We start from the raw sequence: 14,731 nt of genomic DNA on the forward strand, positions 1-14,731 counted from the left end.
GATTGATGTAATTTTCGCCCTAATAAATCAGTAGCTTGAAGGCAAAGTTATTTGGATATGATTCCCAAATTAAGCCACAGTTCAGATTATACGGTCTTTCGTGAGGGTTAGGGATATTATGAGGTGAAACTGCAACAAAATTGAAAGGATAAAAAAAGAGTTTGTTGGTTCGAATTCCACCTGAGTAATTTGCCAGTGGATTTTTTCGAAGGACTCGGGAAAGAATTGATCAGACATAGGTATTATAATGTATGGGTAAAACCAAATTATATAGAAAGGTTGGGGTGGTTCTGAAAAGAACCGTTGGTTTCAACGTCGAGTTGAAACCAAAGGTGCTTTTAAGAACCACCCCAACTCATTAGAGATAGTCATTACATGGTGTTACCGCAAACCTTTCAAAGTTTCAAATCCTACTTATATTGACCAAGTTAACTTACAATCTATAAAATACATATGCATAGTTTAATTATTGCTGTTGTTATTTTTCACAGGGTGATCTTGGACCTAATGGATTTGCAGGGTATCCCGGTTACCGTGGTAACAGGGGTCTGCCAGGTATTGACGGCATACCTGGAAATATGGGTGATGTGGTCAGTTTATCCCTATTATTATTGCAATAATGCAGAGTTTTATTGAGATTTATAATTTTACTCAAGTTTTTTCTGGTTTATGAAACTCATATAGCCTGTGAACATTTCTAAAATCCTAGACCTTGTGTATATTTAGGTCAGCCCTTGTTTTTAACCAATATGACTTTGCTCCTCTCTCCTACAGTTAGACTAAACTAATTTGCTTTACAATTCAATTTGCAAATTGTGTGTCTTCATTTTGTATGCATTGTTGGCAAATTGTTCAGTACCTTTTGAGGAGATCAAGGCCTAAACAAAAAGGGAAAATAAAAGGTCTCCATCCATGAGGGAGTTCTAAAGACTGGGGTTCTCCCCAAGGACATTTTTGTCAAAAGTACATGGGAATAAAGGTTAAGTGCACTGTTAAAGGAAAGAACAAAAGAATACTCCATACATTTTTGAGATGGTGTAAACCAGTTTTGACTCGCTCTGTGTAAATGAGTCAGATGTTGACAATTTAAAAAATTGAGTTATATGCAAGGCTGGAAAGAACACACCAGCAGCAGTAATTTGGTATTTAATATGTCTTAGCTTTTGGGTGTATCGTGATGCTGAGTTACTCCCGTTGAAATTTGCCAGTGTCTTTTTTTTCCCGACTTACAAGTAAAGTGATGTTTTAAATTTACCATTTCGAGCAAAACGATACAAATTAGACTAGTATGATCACAAAATTGTTGTACTCATAGCTTTTATGCCTTAACAGTGTTTTAAAGGTTTACAATCAAATATAAATCTTAAAAAGTAAAAAAAAAAAAAAAAAAAAAACACTGTCCATTACTCAATAATGCGTTGGGCGACATCTGACTAAAAAATTTTCACAGAGTGGGTCACATTTGAATTTACACACTGATCCTTTTAATTTTTTTAACAGGGAGATCCTGGTCCCATTGGTGCACCTGGTAACAACGGTACTGAAGTAAAAGGTCCTCAAGGTTTTGCAGGTCCAGTGGGTCCCCCTGGACCGCCTGGTTTACCTGGTTATTCAGGTACACCGGGGTCGAGGGGACCAACAGGACCTGCTGGGGAAGCAGGTGTGACTGGTGTTCACGGTATAAACGGAACAAAAGGAAGGGTGGTAAGCTGTTATTATTTTTCTCCAACTGTAACTAAATTTTACTATTCATGAATGTTATTATATAAGAAAGTGTTTAAAAAATTACTTATTTTTCAGTTATATAATGCTGTGATGGAACTCTTGACGCCTGATCCTAAAAAACACAGTTTATAGTCATCGCTGAGTCTTATATACTGTGTTTATTTTATTATCGCACGTCAAGATTCCCATTGTGTGACCATTGCGCGAGCATCACACGACCGATTATAAACGAGCCTTAAGACAAATATACATCTCTTTCCAGGGAGTGGCGGGTTTGCCTGGGTATCCTGGTGAAGGCGGCTTTACAGGTATAACTGTAAGTATGATTTTGTAAGGTGATGAGTTTGAGTCTTGGTCGTGACACTTGCTCAACCGTTTTAAACAAGAGTGTTTACAGAGCAGTTTCTTATGGAAGCCAATCTAGAAGGTCTTTTTACCACCTGCAGTATGCAACATCTGTTTCAGCACAGTTTTTAATGTTTTTTTTTTTTAAATTGTCCTAAAACACAATTTTGTAACATTGTTTGCCCACCCATAATGCTATTGATATCATTTTGTTATCTCTTTTTAACAGGGAAAAAAGGGTGAAGTTGGATACGAAGGTCTAGCCGGTCAGCTCGGTGAAAGAGTAAGTTCTTTAATAATATAGTAGTATCTTTTGCATCGGGATAAAGACTCTGTTAGGGTTGAAACGTCAGGCCTTTAACTATTTCTGGCAATGTTTATTACTTGACAGGGTGAACCTGGTAAGCCAGGTCTGAAGGGTAAGCCAAGAAAGCCTGGTCTTCCAGGATCACCTGCTTCAGATGGTTACAGAGGGGATGAGAAAGACTCTGCTAGGGTTGAAACATCTAGCCATTAACTCTTTTTTCTCAATGTTTATTACTTGACAGGGTGAACGTGGTAAGCCAGGTCTGAAGGTTGAGCCAGGAGACCTGGTCTTCCAGCTAGGGTTTAAACGTTTAGCCATTAACTATTTTTTTCTCAATGTTACTTGACAGGGTGAACGTGGTAATTAAGCCAGGAGAGCCTGGTCTTCCAGCCAGGGTTTAAACGTCTAGCCATTAACTATTTTTTCTCAATGTTTATTACTTGACAGGGTGAACCTGGTAAGCCAGGTCTGAAGGGTGAGCCAGGAGAACCTGGTCTTGCAGGATCGCCAGCTTCAGATGGTTACAGAGGGGATGAAGGGATGATCGGGGAGGATGGTGAGATGGGACCAAGAGGAGCTGATGGACCCCCGGTAAGTCAAGAAAAATGAAGACCTTTTTGAAGGCTTCTTTTGTTTGCTTGCTATAGTGTTCAAATTTAAAGACACTAGACACCTTTGGTAATTGTCAAAGACCAGTCTTCTCACTTGGTGTATCTCAACATATGCACAAAATAACAAACCTGTGAAGTTGCGAGGTAATAATAGAAGAAAAAACACCCTTGTCACACAAAGTTGTGTGCTTTCAGACGCTTTCGAGGCCTAAAATTCTATTTCTGAGGTATCAAAACAAAATGAAATTATCCTTTTTTCCAAAAACTACGTTACTTCAGAGGAGCCGTTTTTCACAATGTTTTATACTTTCAACAGCTCTCCATTGATCGTTAACAAGTAAGTTTTTATGGTAATACTTATTTTGAGTAATAACTAATAATATCCACTGCCTTTAAAGAGCTCAAATTAGAATTGGTTGGGTATCCTCAAGTCAACCCAATCAGGGTTTGAAAAAAGCTTTTTTTTATTTTATACTAAATACTTTTATATATCAATCTTCTTACAGGGTGTTAAAGGACCAACTGGAGTGGCTGGAGATCCGGGCAAGAGGGGGCCACCGGTAAAGTGTTTATGTTTATCTCCATATCTTTGTAACTTGAGACAAATGTGGAAAAACAAATTAATTGGAGACTGTTGGGGACAGTAGGTGGTTAAGCATGCAGACTAACCATGTAAACCCAAATTGGGGAGGTGAGGTAGTGCTTTCTGCTCTACTGCCAGCCTTCGGACTGATGATACCCAAGCCTAGTTAAGTTTCGAACAGTTTACAAAATTCTTCTGTTATCTTTCAAGGCTCAAACATGTCAATCTCCTGCTTATTTATCTGAACTTGTTCATCATTATTCCCCTACTCGGACTTTACGATCATCTCAACAATCATTGCTTTCTGCTACTAGAGCTTCTTCCATTTTTTATGGCCACAGATCTTTTTCTTACGCTGCACCGTTTCTTTGGAATAGTCTTCCTGTGCATATTCGCCAAGCTAATACTTTACAATGTTTTAAGTCCTTGTTGAAAACTCATTTGTTTAAAGCTTCTTTTTTGTAATTTGCCTATTTGTATCTTGTATCTTTCTCTAATTGTTTATTTTATTGTTTCTTTTAATGCGCTTAGAGGCTTTTGCATTAGGCACTTTACAAATGTCTTATTATTATTATTATTATTATTATTACATCCGTATGGACTGTAAAGGGGGTAACCCTGTTTCAGCCCTAGGAGTAGGTGGCAACGGCCTCTGGAAAAAAACAATTGTAGCCCACACCTTGAAGTGGCCTTCAGGCCTTGTGTGTCTGGCGACTTGCATAACAAAAAAATAACAAAAATTGTTGTCAGTAATGTGCACATGCTCAGAACTACGTAAACAATAGAAAACAAAACTGTAAGAGCTGCTACCAAGCATGCTAGAAGTCTCCAATTCGGGTAGAAATAAAACAATGAATGTGTAGATCAATTCCTATTTTATTTTCCAGTTTTTAAAAACTTAAAACGGTGCGTTTTATGTAAGTTTTCTTCTTCTTCAATATTCAAGGGTGATCCTGGCGGAAAAGGCGAACCAGGAGAGGGTGGCAAAAGAGGAATGAGGGTAAGTCAAGAAGTTTTCTGAAAGTGTCTCTGAAACTATTTCTTTCATCATTTGATTTTTCCCTGTTGAAGTTACTCATTATGATAGTGTTTTGTTTTGCCCCCATACTGATTTGCTCCGTATCCATTATTTTCGTTTTATTATATTTTTGTTTCCATTGCATTATTTTTGTAAACCAAGTTCTTGATTGTTTTTGACTTAAACTATTGTTTTAAATTTGTTTATTGTTTTCTTGTTATATCCCATATGGAAATAAATGTTGAATTGAATTGAATTTGATCGCAGGGTGACGCAGGCAGGCCAGGGCCTCTAGGGAAGAGGGGTGATAAAGGACCCAAAGGAGAGTTTGGAGGAGGTGGCGGACTTGGTTTACTTGGAAGAGCAGGACGGCGGGTGAGACAAAACAATAGTAAACGATTACTATTTAAAAAACAAAACAAAAAAAACTGACATGGGCAATGTTTGTAATTTGCTTAAGCTGATGGAGCTGGTACTGCTATTGCAAAGGCTCTTAACTTTGGATTTGCAGCAAAAATGTAAGAGAAATAAAATTGGCTCATAATTTTTTTTCTTTTTTTTTCTTTTTTGGTCTTTGTCGGTCTTAAAAATGGAAGAAACAAATGCTGGTCATTGCTTTTGTGCCCCTTAAAACAAAATTTTCCAGATAGAGGAAAATTTGTTTTGCATGTGTATAAATCTACTTTACTGTTTATTTTTTTGTTCTTGGGAACTAGGCCTTTGAAGAATATTCAACGATGTCAAAATATTTTGTTTGAATCTTTCCCCAGGGCCAGTTTGGCATACGAGGTATCTATGGCACCAAGGGTGAGAAAGGAGAGACTGGTGAGCTTGGAGAGACGGGTGACAGAGGACCCATGGGTGAACGAGGTATCACCGGAATGCAAGGTCCACAGGGACAGTTAGGGGTCCCTGGGGTAAGGGGACCACCAGGCCCCAAGGGGGTACAGGGACCCCAGGGACCACAGTTTAGTGGCCTCGGCGAGAAGGTGCGTGCAGTTTGTTTCAGTTAGTTGTTCATTTTGGCCTCCATTTTTTGAATGAATTCTTTTATCTTAAAGACTGTGGACACTATTGTCAAAGACCAGTCTTCTCACTTGGTGTATCTCAACATATGCATAAAATGACAAACCTGTGGAAATCAATTGGTCATTGAAGTTGCGAGATAATAATGAACAAAAAAAACACCCTTGTCACACGAAGTTGTGTGCTTTCAGATACTTGATTTCGAGACCTCAAATTGTAAATCTGAGGTCTTGAAATCAAATTCATGGTAAATTACTTCCTTCCCGACAACTACGTTACTTCAGAGGGAGCCGTTTCTCAGAATGTTTGATACTATCATTCTCTCCCCATTACTTGTTACCCAAGTCAGGTTTGATGCTAATCATTATTTTGAGTCATAACCAATAGTGTCCACTGCCGTAAAGATAGACACTATGAGTAGTAAATATTGGATGAACCATAACACCATGTGTGTATATACTTGCTGGGTAGATTGCGTTTTGCTGTAGGCCCAAACTATACAACTGTGCGCTACTTTTTTCGGAGTTTGGGGGACTCAGAAACGAGCCGGTTTTGTCTTGATATTTTGAAGAGCACCCTCCGCTCGTCATTCGCTCGTTTCTTTCCTCCTGAAGATGTTTGAAATGACCTGACGGCTCCACACAGAGGCGACACTCCTCCCAATATAGTCTTTCACATGGTTGTACCCTGCAAGAATTGACTGGCAGTAAATGCTTCCTAATATCCACTCTTATGTTAAGCTTTAATGTCACTTTTTATCTTCTTGTTTGGATTTTATATTTATTATTTTATTGTATTTTGTGCGGATTATGAAACAAACAGGAATGTAAAGTAACTTAAAGAAAAAGAACTTAGGTTTCAATTTGGTCTCGCTTCTTTTGCCTTTGTGAAGGGTAGGAAAGGTATAGAAGGTGTGACGGGAGTACAGGGACCACAGGGTGTGCCGGGTGATATGGGTCCCCCTGGGCGGATTGGTACTAAAGGCGACATGGGTATCGAAGGGGACATGGGTCCCCCTGGAGACAAGGGAACGGTAGGACCTAAAGGAAATGAGGTGGGTTCAATTTTAACTTTTTTGTTTTCAAACTTTTAATAGTTCATAGTATTATTAATTTGGGTATGACTTTTTTTTTTCTTGGCTCAGGGGAGAACGTATTTAAAACTGAAAGCAGAAAGGACCGACGTACACAATGGGGGTATAAAGTCCTTTTTGCTCTAAGCTGACTGGGTCTTTCTACATGTAGGTCTTGATAAGTCCTTTTTAATGTGAGCCTATAGGATAGGACTAGTAATTATTTATTATTAAATGAATATATCAAGACTGGAAATTGTGCTCTGCCGATTTAGCTCCAAAAAGGGCACTCATTCTTGGACTTTGACTATAGTTTAAAGGAACATGCTGCCTTGGATTGGACGATTTGGTCTATGAAAAGCGTTTGAAACCGTTTGGTATGAAATGCATAAGGTTAGAAAGATAAAGAACGTATAACCTTCAAAATTGTCACTCAAGTATACAAAATCCTTCACACCCAATCTCCCTCATATCTGGTTGAACTTGTACATTCCTACAACTCTAATACTGCTGATGCATAGAGGCAACGACCCCGCTCATCAGATGATCAGACCCGGCTTTCTGTTCCTAGAACTAGACGGAAAGCTGGGGATTGCTCATTCTCCATAGCTGCCTCTCGCCTATGGAATGAGCTCCCTGCGGGTCTGCGAGAGGCGATCTCCTTGCCTGTGTTCAAAAGCCTCCTCAAGACATTTCTGTTTCCCCACCCATCCTAGTCTGTTTGTTGTTCATTTTTTGTCATAGTCTCATGTAAAGCGCTCTGTTCTCCGTAGAGCGCTATATAAATGCTTGGTATTATTATTATTATTTTATTTCCGTCGTTAGGGACTTCCAGGCCGAAATGGATCCAAAGGCTTCAGTGGATTAGAAGGAACCAAGGTTAGTTTAAGAAATATTTCATCTAATCTTCCTATTGTGTGTTTCTCTTTTACGACATCACAGATGAACTCATAGAATACCAATATACCTTCAATTCAATTCAATTCAAACTTATATTTATTTCCAAACTTCGCGAAAACAGAGTGCAAACAATGCTTTTTAAGGAATAACCATTAAACAAAGCTATTTAATTAGGGTAAGAAAAAAAGGGAAAAAAAGAGTATGGCGGCATCATTTGGAAGCCGAGGCTTATGTAGGGATGCCTGGGGACAGACATATCCCAAGCTCCATAACTTTTATTAAAGGCAGTGGACACTATTGGTAATTGTCAAAGACTAGCCTTCACAGTTGGTGTATCTGAACATGATGTATAAAATAACAAACCTGTGAAAATTTGAGCTCAATTGGTCGTCGAAATTGAAAGACAAAATGAAAGAAAACACACCCTTGTCACACGAATTTGTGTGCGTTTAGATGCTTGATTTCGAGACCTCAAGTTCTAAATCTGAGGGCTTGAAATCAAAATTCGTGGAAAATTACTTCTTTCTCGAAAACTATGGCACTTCAGAGGGAGCCATTTCTCACAATGTTTTATACCACCAACCTCTCCCCATACTCGTAATCAATAATGGTTTTATGGTAATAGTTATTTTGAGTAATTACCAATAGTGTCCACTGCCTTTAAGATATTGACACTAATCTTATTTATTGTTTGACACTTCTCTTGCAGGGTAGCAAAGGCGTACAGGGTGAATATGGCAGAGGTGGCTTTTCTGGTGCTCCGGTAAATATTAATAATAATAATAATAATAAGACTTGTAATGCGCACATATCCACCCTGCTGGGTGTTCAAGGCACAGTAAACCAATACAAAACAAAAACAAAACACAACACAAAGAAAAACAGAAACAACAAAATTAGTCATTGAAAACCTGTGACATAAGATAAGTTTTAAGAAGAGACTTGAATTTTGCGGTACAAACACAAGATCGAAGATTAAGTGGTAGAGAGTTCCAGATGTGTGGTGCGGCTGAAGAAAAAGACCTGTCAACCACATGAGTGTCGAGACTTGGGTTCAATAAGGAGAAGCATGGAACTTGATCGAAGATTCCTTGATGGAGTGTAAACTTGAAGCAGTTCAGAAATATAGTGGGGAGCCTTGCTATTAAGAGCTTTGTGGACAATGAGCATCAGCTTGAAGATGATTCGTTGAGAGATAGGGAGCCAGTATTCTTAGCATTATACTGTAGTTAAAGATAACATCTCCTTAAAAAGGCCAAGTGGCCCTGTGACATAAGGCGGTATCTCATTACAAAATCACATATATTATAATAATAATTTGGGGGGCTAATCATCCTTACTCGCAGCTAGAGCTGAACTGCGAAAGGATGCGGCTACAACGTGTTCGAGAAGCAGGCATGCAAGGGCGCCTTTGACCATGGAGCACAGCCAAGATCGAAAGTGTTTGACTTTTCCCGAGGGAGGAAAACCAGATAGTCTGGAAAACCCTCGTGGCACAGCAGAGAACCAACGCATAACTCAACTCACATATGGCCCTGGCCGGGAATCGAACCGGGGTCACCTTGGTGAGAGGCGAGCGCTTTACGCACAAGCCAACGGTGCCACCAAAAGTATATAATGTATATACAAAACAATTCAAAGAAAAATGAGAACAAAAGACTTTGTTTGAATGTTTTGATTGACAGGGCATTCGAGGTACACCCGGGGAGAAGGGTGAGGATGGGGCACTTGGTCCACACGCCCCACCGGGCTTCCCAGGCTACTTTGGTACCCAAGGACTTAAAGGAAGAGTGGTGGGTACACAATAATATACAACTCCTGATATTTAGTGACGTCAATTTACTGTTCAAAGTTTAAACGAAATTTTAGAATTTCTGTTACTAAAGTAGCCATTTATTAAAAAGAAAATATATATTCGGCTTGATTAACTTCTTATAGACGATGTGACCTCTGACGTCACTCGAAAACCATAACATGATTCGCGCGCATACCGCCGGGCAAAACCTTTGTGTTTTGGCAGCCAGCTAGAAAGTGTATGCAATCTTACCATGACTACGCGTGACTTCTTTCAGTGTGTACTTGCCTTTTTTATCAAGATGACATTTTTAAAGAGAAAGTATAAATGCTTTATAAGATAAATAAATGCAACCTTTGTTTGTTTTTCCTGGAGGTAGGGACTGCGAGGACGGAAAGGTCGAGGTGGTGTCAAAGGGACACCAGGGGTGCAGGGACGACCAGGACCTGAAGGAGATAAAGGAAGAAAAGGATCCAGAGGCCCACTAGTATGTCTATCTGTGTTCTATAAAAGTAGCTAAGCAAAACGGAATTATGCTTAGCACTTTTTGTGTCTATAAGCGAGTTGCTATACCATAACTTTATAATGAACTTTTGTTTTGTGAACCTACTATTGTTATACCCAGTCAATGTGAACAACAATTGTTTTTTTAATTGAATGGCTTCATAATTTAATCTCTACACTGAAGAGCAAAGTAATGCTTTAAATGAACCAGATTTACATCAAACGTCACAACATTAGTTGTTTTCATGGTGTTAACAAACAACCCTTTAGTATTGACCCATTTCACCTGATGTTATCAGCAGAAAAATCTTGAATGCGCCATACTGGTGGGCAATTTCACTGTGCGTTTTTATATTAACTCTATGCTGCGCGTTATGCAGTGAAAGTGTGCATTTTAGGCGATGCGGCGTTAAAACACGTAAACCTAACTGCGCACCAACATGGTGAGCGTGGCATTGGTCGCCGCGTGTGATACGCGTGCAAGGGGTCAATAGTCAGGTTTGAAATTGATGATATTAGCCAACTGCATATTTTGTCTTCTATTTCTTTTCTTCATTAATGTTTTTAAATAAAAACTGGATTTTGATATTCAGTTATTTCTTTTGACCCACACCCACAATTTCAAGAAGAAAACCCTTGAGATTTGTTGACATTGAGTAGTCTAAAGGGCCCCCTTATGATTAATTAAATTCAATTCATTCATTTATTTCCACATGGATAATCACTTTAGAAAAACAAAAAAATTGATACATCAAAATCTACTAAGTTAAAGGAACACATTGTCTTGGATCGGTCAAATTGGTCTTTGAAAAGCGTTTGTAATTGTTTGTTATGAAATTCATATGGTTGGAAAGATGTTGTAAAAGTAGAATACAATAATCCACACAAACACGCCTCGAAATTGCAGGGTTTTCCTTTTACCTCGTCGACTAACACGGTCATTTATGGGAGTCAAATTTTTGACTCTCATAAATGGCCGACCGTCTTAGTTCGCAAAGTAAAATGAAAACCACGCAATTTCGAGGCAAATTTGTGTGGATCATTGTATTCTACTTTTACAACATCTTTCCAACCATATGCAATCCAAACAAACGATTATAAACACTTTCTATAGACCAACTCGTCCGATCCAAGGCAACGTGTTCCTTTAAATTACCGTCAGTGGGACACCCTGAATAATGATAATCTTTGTCTGCTTTGAACTGGCTCTCTGCAGGGCCGAGAGGGTTACAAAGGAGGTTTAGGGGAACCAGGCTACACTTATCCCGGTGAGGAAGGTATCGATGGAGTCAACGGACAAAGAGGATTGAAAGGAGAAAAGGTGAGTAGACCCGATCGCTCTTACCCAAGTAGAAAATACTTTTGCGTAAGGCATCAAAGAAAGGGGTTATACTATTTCTAGTGTTGAAACTTTTAAGATTAGTTTGAAAACGTACTTTCAAAAGTGTATAGTTTTTTTTTTTTTTTTTTTTTGTAAATATATACACAGTATATTTCATAAATTTATGTTTGTTCAATACAGGGCAACAGAGGGCCACAGGGTCCCGTTGGTCCACTAGGAAGGGCAGGCTACATTACCAGAGGGGCAAGTGGTCCAATTGGACTTCCTGGAGAAAGGGGACCAAAGGTAAGTAAAAAACTTGGTGGTGGATTTGTCTGCTGTGTAAATCTCTGCTGATTAATTATTAGACATCTTGGCGCAATTTCATGAGCTGTTTAAGCAGAATTTTTTTTTTTTTTTTTAACAATTTAAAAATTAAAATATTATGATTTTTTGCCAAGATAAAACAAGGCGGATACTAGTCAAAGATGGCAACAACAAAAACCTTGAAGCTTTTTCGTTTTAATTGTCTTTTAAAACTTAATGTTTAATTTTGTAAGCATGTTATTTATTTTTATAATTATCTTGTGCTACTACCGACCATGTTTTTGTGGTTTTAAACCAAAAGAAATATCTCCCAATCTGTCAAAAAAAAAAAAACTATTCCTATTGCTGCAAAATGCTCTTTATCTGTAATTGTATAATTTTAAATTCATAGGGTGAAAAAGGGCCAGCTGGTGAGCCTGGAATACCAGCCAAGCCTGGGGAGACGTTAGTCGAAGGACCACCTGTAAGTATTTTGGGTTCACTATTGACCAAAGTATATTTTCTTAGTTCTTTGTCCTAACTCTTCCTTAACAATTCCTGTTGATTTTGTGACAGTCAAACATTGTGATAAAAAAATGCCGAACAGTTATGCAAACAAACCCACTAAATGGGAACCCTAATTGATTGTACTGGCCCAATTTCATGGCTCTGCTTACCGCCGAATTCTGGTCTTACGATCGTGATTCCCCGCTTACGTGCAAGCGCCGAATTTCTGCGCTAGCCTTGTAAGCATAGAACGCCTAGTATCGTGGAGTACGCACGCTCAGTAGCCCAATATCGCCGCTAACCCGTGAAACACGCTTGCCGTAATCACAGGATTCCCTGCTTCCGTAAGCGCCGATTCTGTGCTTGCGGTAAGCAGAGCCATGAAATATGGCCGAGCTCATGTTCAAACAACAGTGAAGTTTGTGACTAGATTGTCTGGATTCTCACTTTATTCAAGGGGCCCCCAGGACCTCGTGGCCCACCGGGACCTCCAGGTAAACCAGGGAAACAAAAGGTAAGTCAATCGCTTAAGAGAATCGCTTAAACCACATAACTGTAAATGTCAAAGATAATTGTGGTTTATATTGATGTCAATGATAAGATTATTGTCATTTTTTCAATCAAACTTGATGTGACCCTAACATATACAAGCCTGTAGAAGTTTCAGCCTAAACGGTCGTTTGAGGTTAAAAAAAGTCATGGGGAAAAAAGTTAAAGAAAAACCAAAGATCAAAACGAATTGTTCTAATTTCTCAAAAACTATTGCATTTCCTGCAAACATATTTCTATATACCATGTAAGTTGTTTTCAAATCTGTGAACAAATTTTTAAAACATTACACTCAAGTGCAAATGTTTTACACATCAATGTTCATTAATAAATGATGTGTTACAACTTTCCAGTAAAATTGTTCTACTAAGCTGAGATAAAGTTTCGATTTGATAATTTGAAAACTTTGAATAATTTGTTTGGCAGGGAGAGAAAGGTGATAAGGGTCCAAAAGGTGAAGCTCCACAAGGCGCCAAGGGTAAACGGGGCAAGAAAGGCACACCAAATGACCCACCAGTGAGGGGTCCAAAAGGACCAAAGGTAAGCTATACAAGGCGCCAAGGGTAAACGGGGCAAGAAAGGCACACCAAATGACCCACGAGTGAGGGGTCCAAAAGGACCAAAGGTAAGCTATACAAGGCGCCAAGGGTAAACGGGGCAAGAAAGGCACACCAAATGACCCACCAGTGAGGGGTCCAAAAGGACCAAAGGTAAGCTATACAAGGCGCCAAGGGTAAACGGGGCAAGAAAGGCACACCAAATGACCCACCAGTGAGGGGTCCAAAAGGACCAAAGGTAAGCTATACAAGGCGCCAAGGGTAAACGGGGCAAGAAAGGCACACCAAATGACCCACCAGTGAGGGGTCCAAAAGGACCAAAGGTAAGCTATACACGTAGAAGGATTTGTCAATATGACTTGGAGTTGAACAAAAAGTAAACCTGCCACTTCTGGATTAATGTGCTGGCGCTCTACCAACTGAGATATCTAGCCCTATAAGTTGGTGGTTTCTCTATCTTATCAATATATTTGTTCGGGCTACCAGTCAGAAGCCATTAAACCTATAACTCTTCCAACTGAGATATCTAGCCCTATAAGTTGGTGGTTTCTCTACTTATCAATATATTTGTTCGGGCTACCAGTCAGAAGCCATTAAACCTATAACTCTTCCAACTGAGATATCTAGCCCTATAAGTTGGTGGTTTCTCTACTTATCAATATCTTTGTTCGGGCTACCAGTCGGAAACCATTAAACCTATAACTCTACCAACTGAGATATCTAGCCCTATAAGTTGGTGGTTTCTCTACTTATCAATATCTTTGTTCGGGCTACCAGTCAGAAGCCATTCAACCTGTAACTTTTGTGTGGCCAAACTTTATGCAGCCACATAAATCTGGAGGTCGCAGTTGAAGTCCCGCTGTAGTCAATATTTTTGTCAAATTATTTAAAATTTACCAGTCAGTTTTCCTTGTGGTTTGTTACTTGACAAGTCAATTGCTCTCTCCAAAAGACGATCAGAGCATACTGATCGAAACGTCGAGTTGAAATCAACGATTCTTTTCAGAACCACCCCAACTCATTTAGAGATAGTCATTACATGGTGTTACCGCAAACCTTTCCATATTGTATTTCCACCATACAAAGTTTCAAATCCTACTTAAGTCAATATTATATCAAGAATAATGAGCTAATAAAATTAAGATAAAACCTAGGGCCTTCTCTAATATTGCCCCCGCCTCTGGAACTCTATGTCTTAAAGTCTAAGAGATACACGTGACATTTCTAACTTCCAAAACTCCCTTAAAACACATCTTTTCAGACTGGCCTTTGAACACATCTGAGATTTCTTTAATTGACCTAGACCGGCGCCTTTGAATGTTTGTACAGAGAAAGTGCGTCTTTTACAAATGCTGTGTTTTATTATTATTATGAACCCAATCAATTAATTTTCAAAACTGAAGATTCATTTTAAATTTGTTACAGGGAGATCCAACACCTGGAAATGCTGGTGATCCAGGTGATCCTGGCCCAACAGGGAACCCTGGTGGACGGGTGAGTTGCCTTGACCTATTTGCCTGCTCTTTTCTTTCTCTCTCTCTTTTGCAAAAGAAACTGTTTTAAATAGTGATGTTTTTTTTTTTAAATGTATATTTATTTTTTTGT

The 14,731-nt window shown here is 39.0% G+C and overlaps 1 protein-coding gene and 1 long non-coding RNA gene across 2 annotated transcripts in view; both read left to right on the forward strand.

The window, feature by feature from the left end:
- LOC117303364 (collagen alpha-1(I) chain-like) overlaps positions 1-14,731 on the forward strand; it is a 30,738-nt gene that overhangs the window by 8,598 nt on the left and 7,409 nt on the right. The window contains exons 14-33 of the mRNA XM_033787536.1: positions 492-590; positions 1,501-1,704; positions 2,300-2,353; positions 2,825-2,968; positions 3,495-3,548; positions 4,518-4,571; positions 4,857-4,964; positions 5,360-5,578; positions 6,508-6,669; positions 7,513-7,566; positions 8,297-8,350; positions 9,273-9,380; positions 9,762-9,869; positions 11,103-11,207; positions 11,409-11,513; positions 11,926-11,997; positions 12,478-12,534; positions 12,996-13,109; positions 13,375-13,449; positions 14,552-14,620. Of these exons, the coding sequence (XP_033643427.1) occupies positions 492-590; positions 1,501-1,704; positions 2,300-2,353; positions 2,825-2,968; positions 3,495-3,548; positions 4,518-4,571; positions 4,857-4,964; positions 5,360-5,578; positions 6,508-6,669; positions 7,513-7,566; positions 8,297-8,350; positions 9,273-9,380; positions 9,762-9,869; positions 11,103-11,207; positions 11,409-11,513; positions 11,926-11,997; positions 12,478-12,534; positions 12,996-13,109; positions 13,375-13,449; positions 14,552-14,620 (2,019 nt within the window). The remainder of the gene's footprint in view (positions 1-491; positions 591-1,500; positions 1,705-2,299; positions 2,354-2,824; positions 2,969-3,494; positions 3,549-4,517; positions 4,572-4,856; positions 4,965-5,359; positions 5,579-6,507; positions 6,670-7,512; positions 7,567-8,296; positions 8,351-9,272; positions 9,381-9,761; positions 9,870-11,102; positions 11,208-11,408; positions 11,514-11,925; positions 11,998-12,477; positions 12,535-12,995; positions 13,110-13,374; positions 13,450-14,551; positions 14,621-14,731) is intronic.
- On the forward strand, positions 2,012-2,490 carry LOC117303410. Its single transcript, XR_004520503.1, has 3 exons — positions 2,012-2,041; positions 2,300-2,353; positions 2,462-2,490. It is a non-coding gene; the product is annotated as an uncharacterized LOC117303410 (long non-coding RNA).

This window comes from Asterias rubens, chromosome 19, assembly GCF_902459465.1.
Source record: "Asterias rubens chromosome 19, eAstRub1.3, whole genome shotgun sequence".
Lineage (NCBI taxonomy): Eukaryota > Metazoa > Echinodermata > Asteroidea > Forcipulatida > Asteriidae > Asterias > Asterias rubens.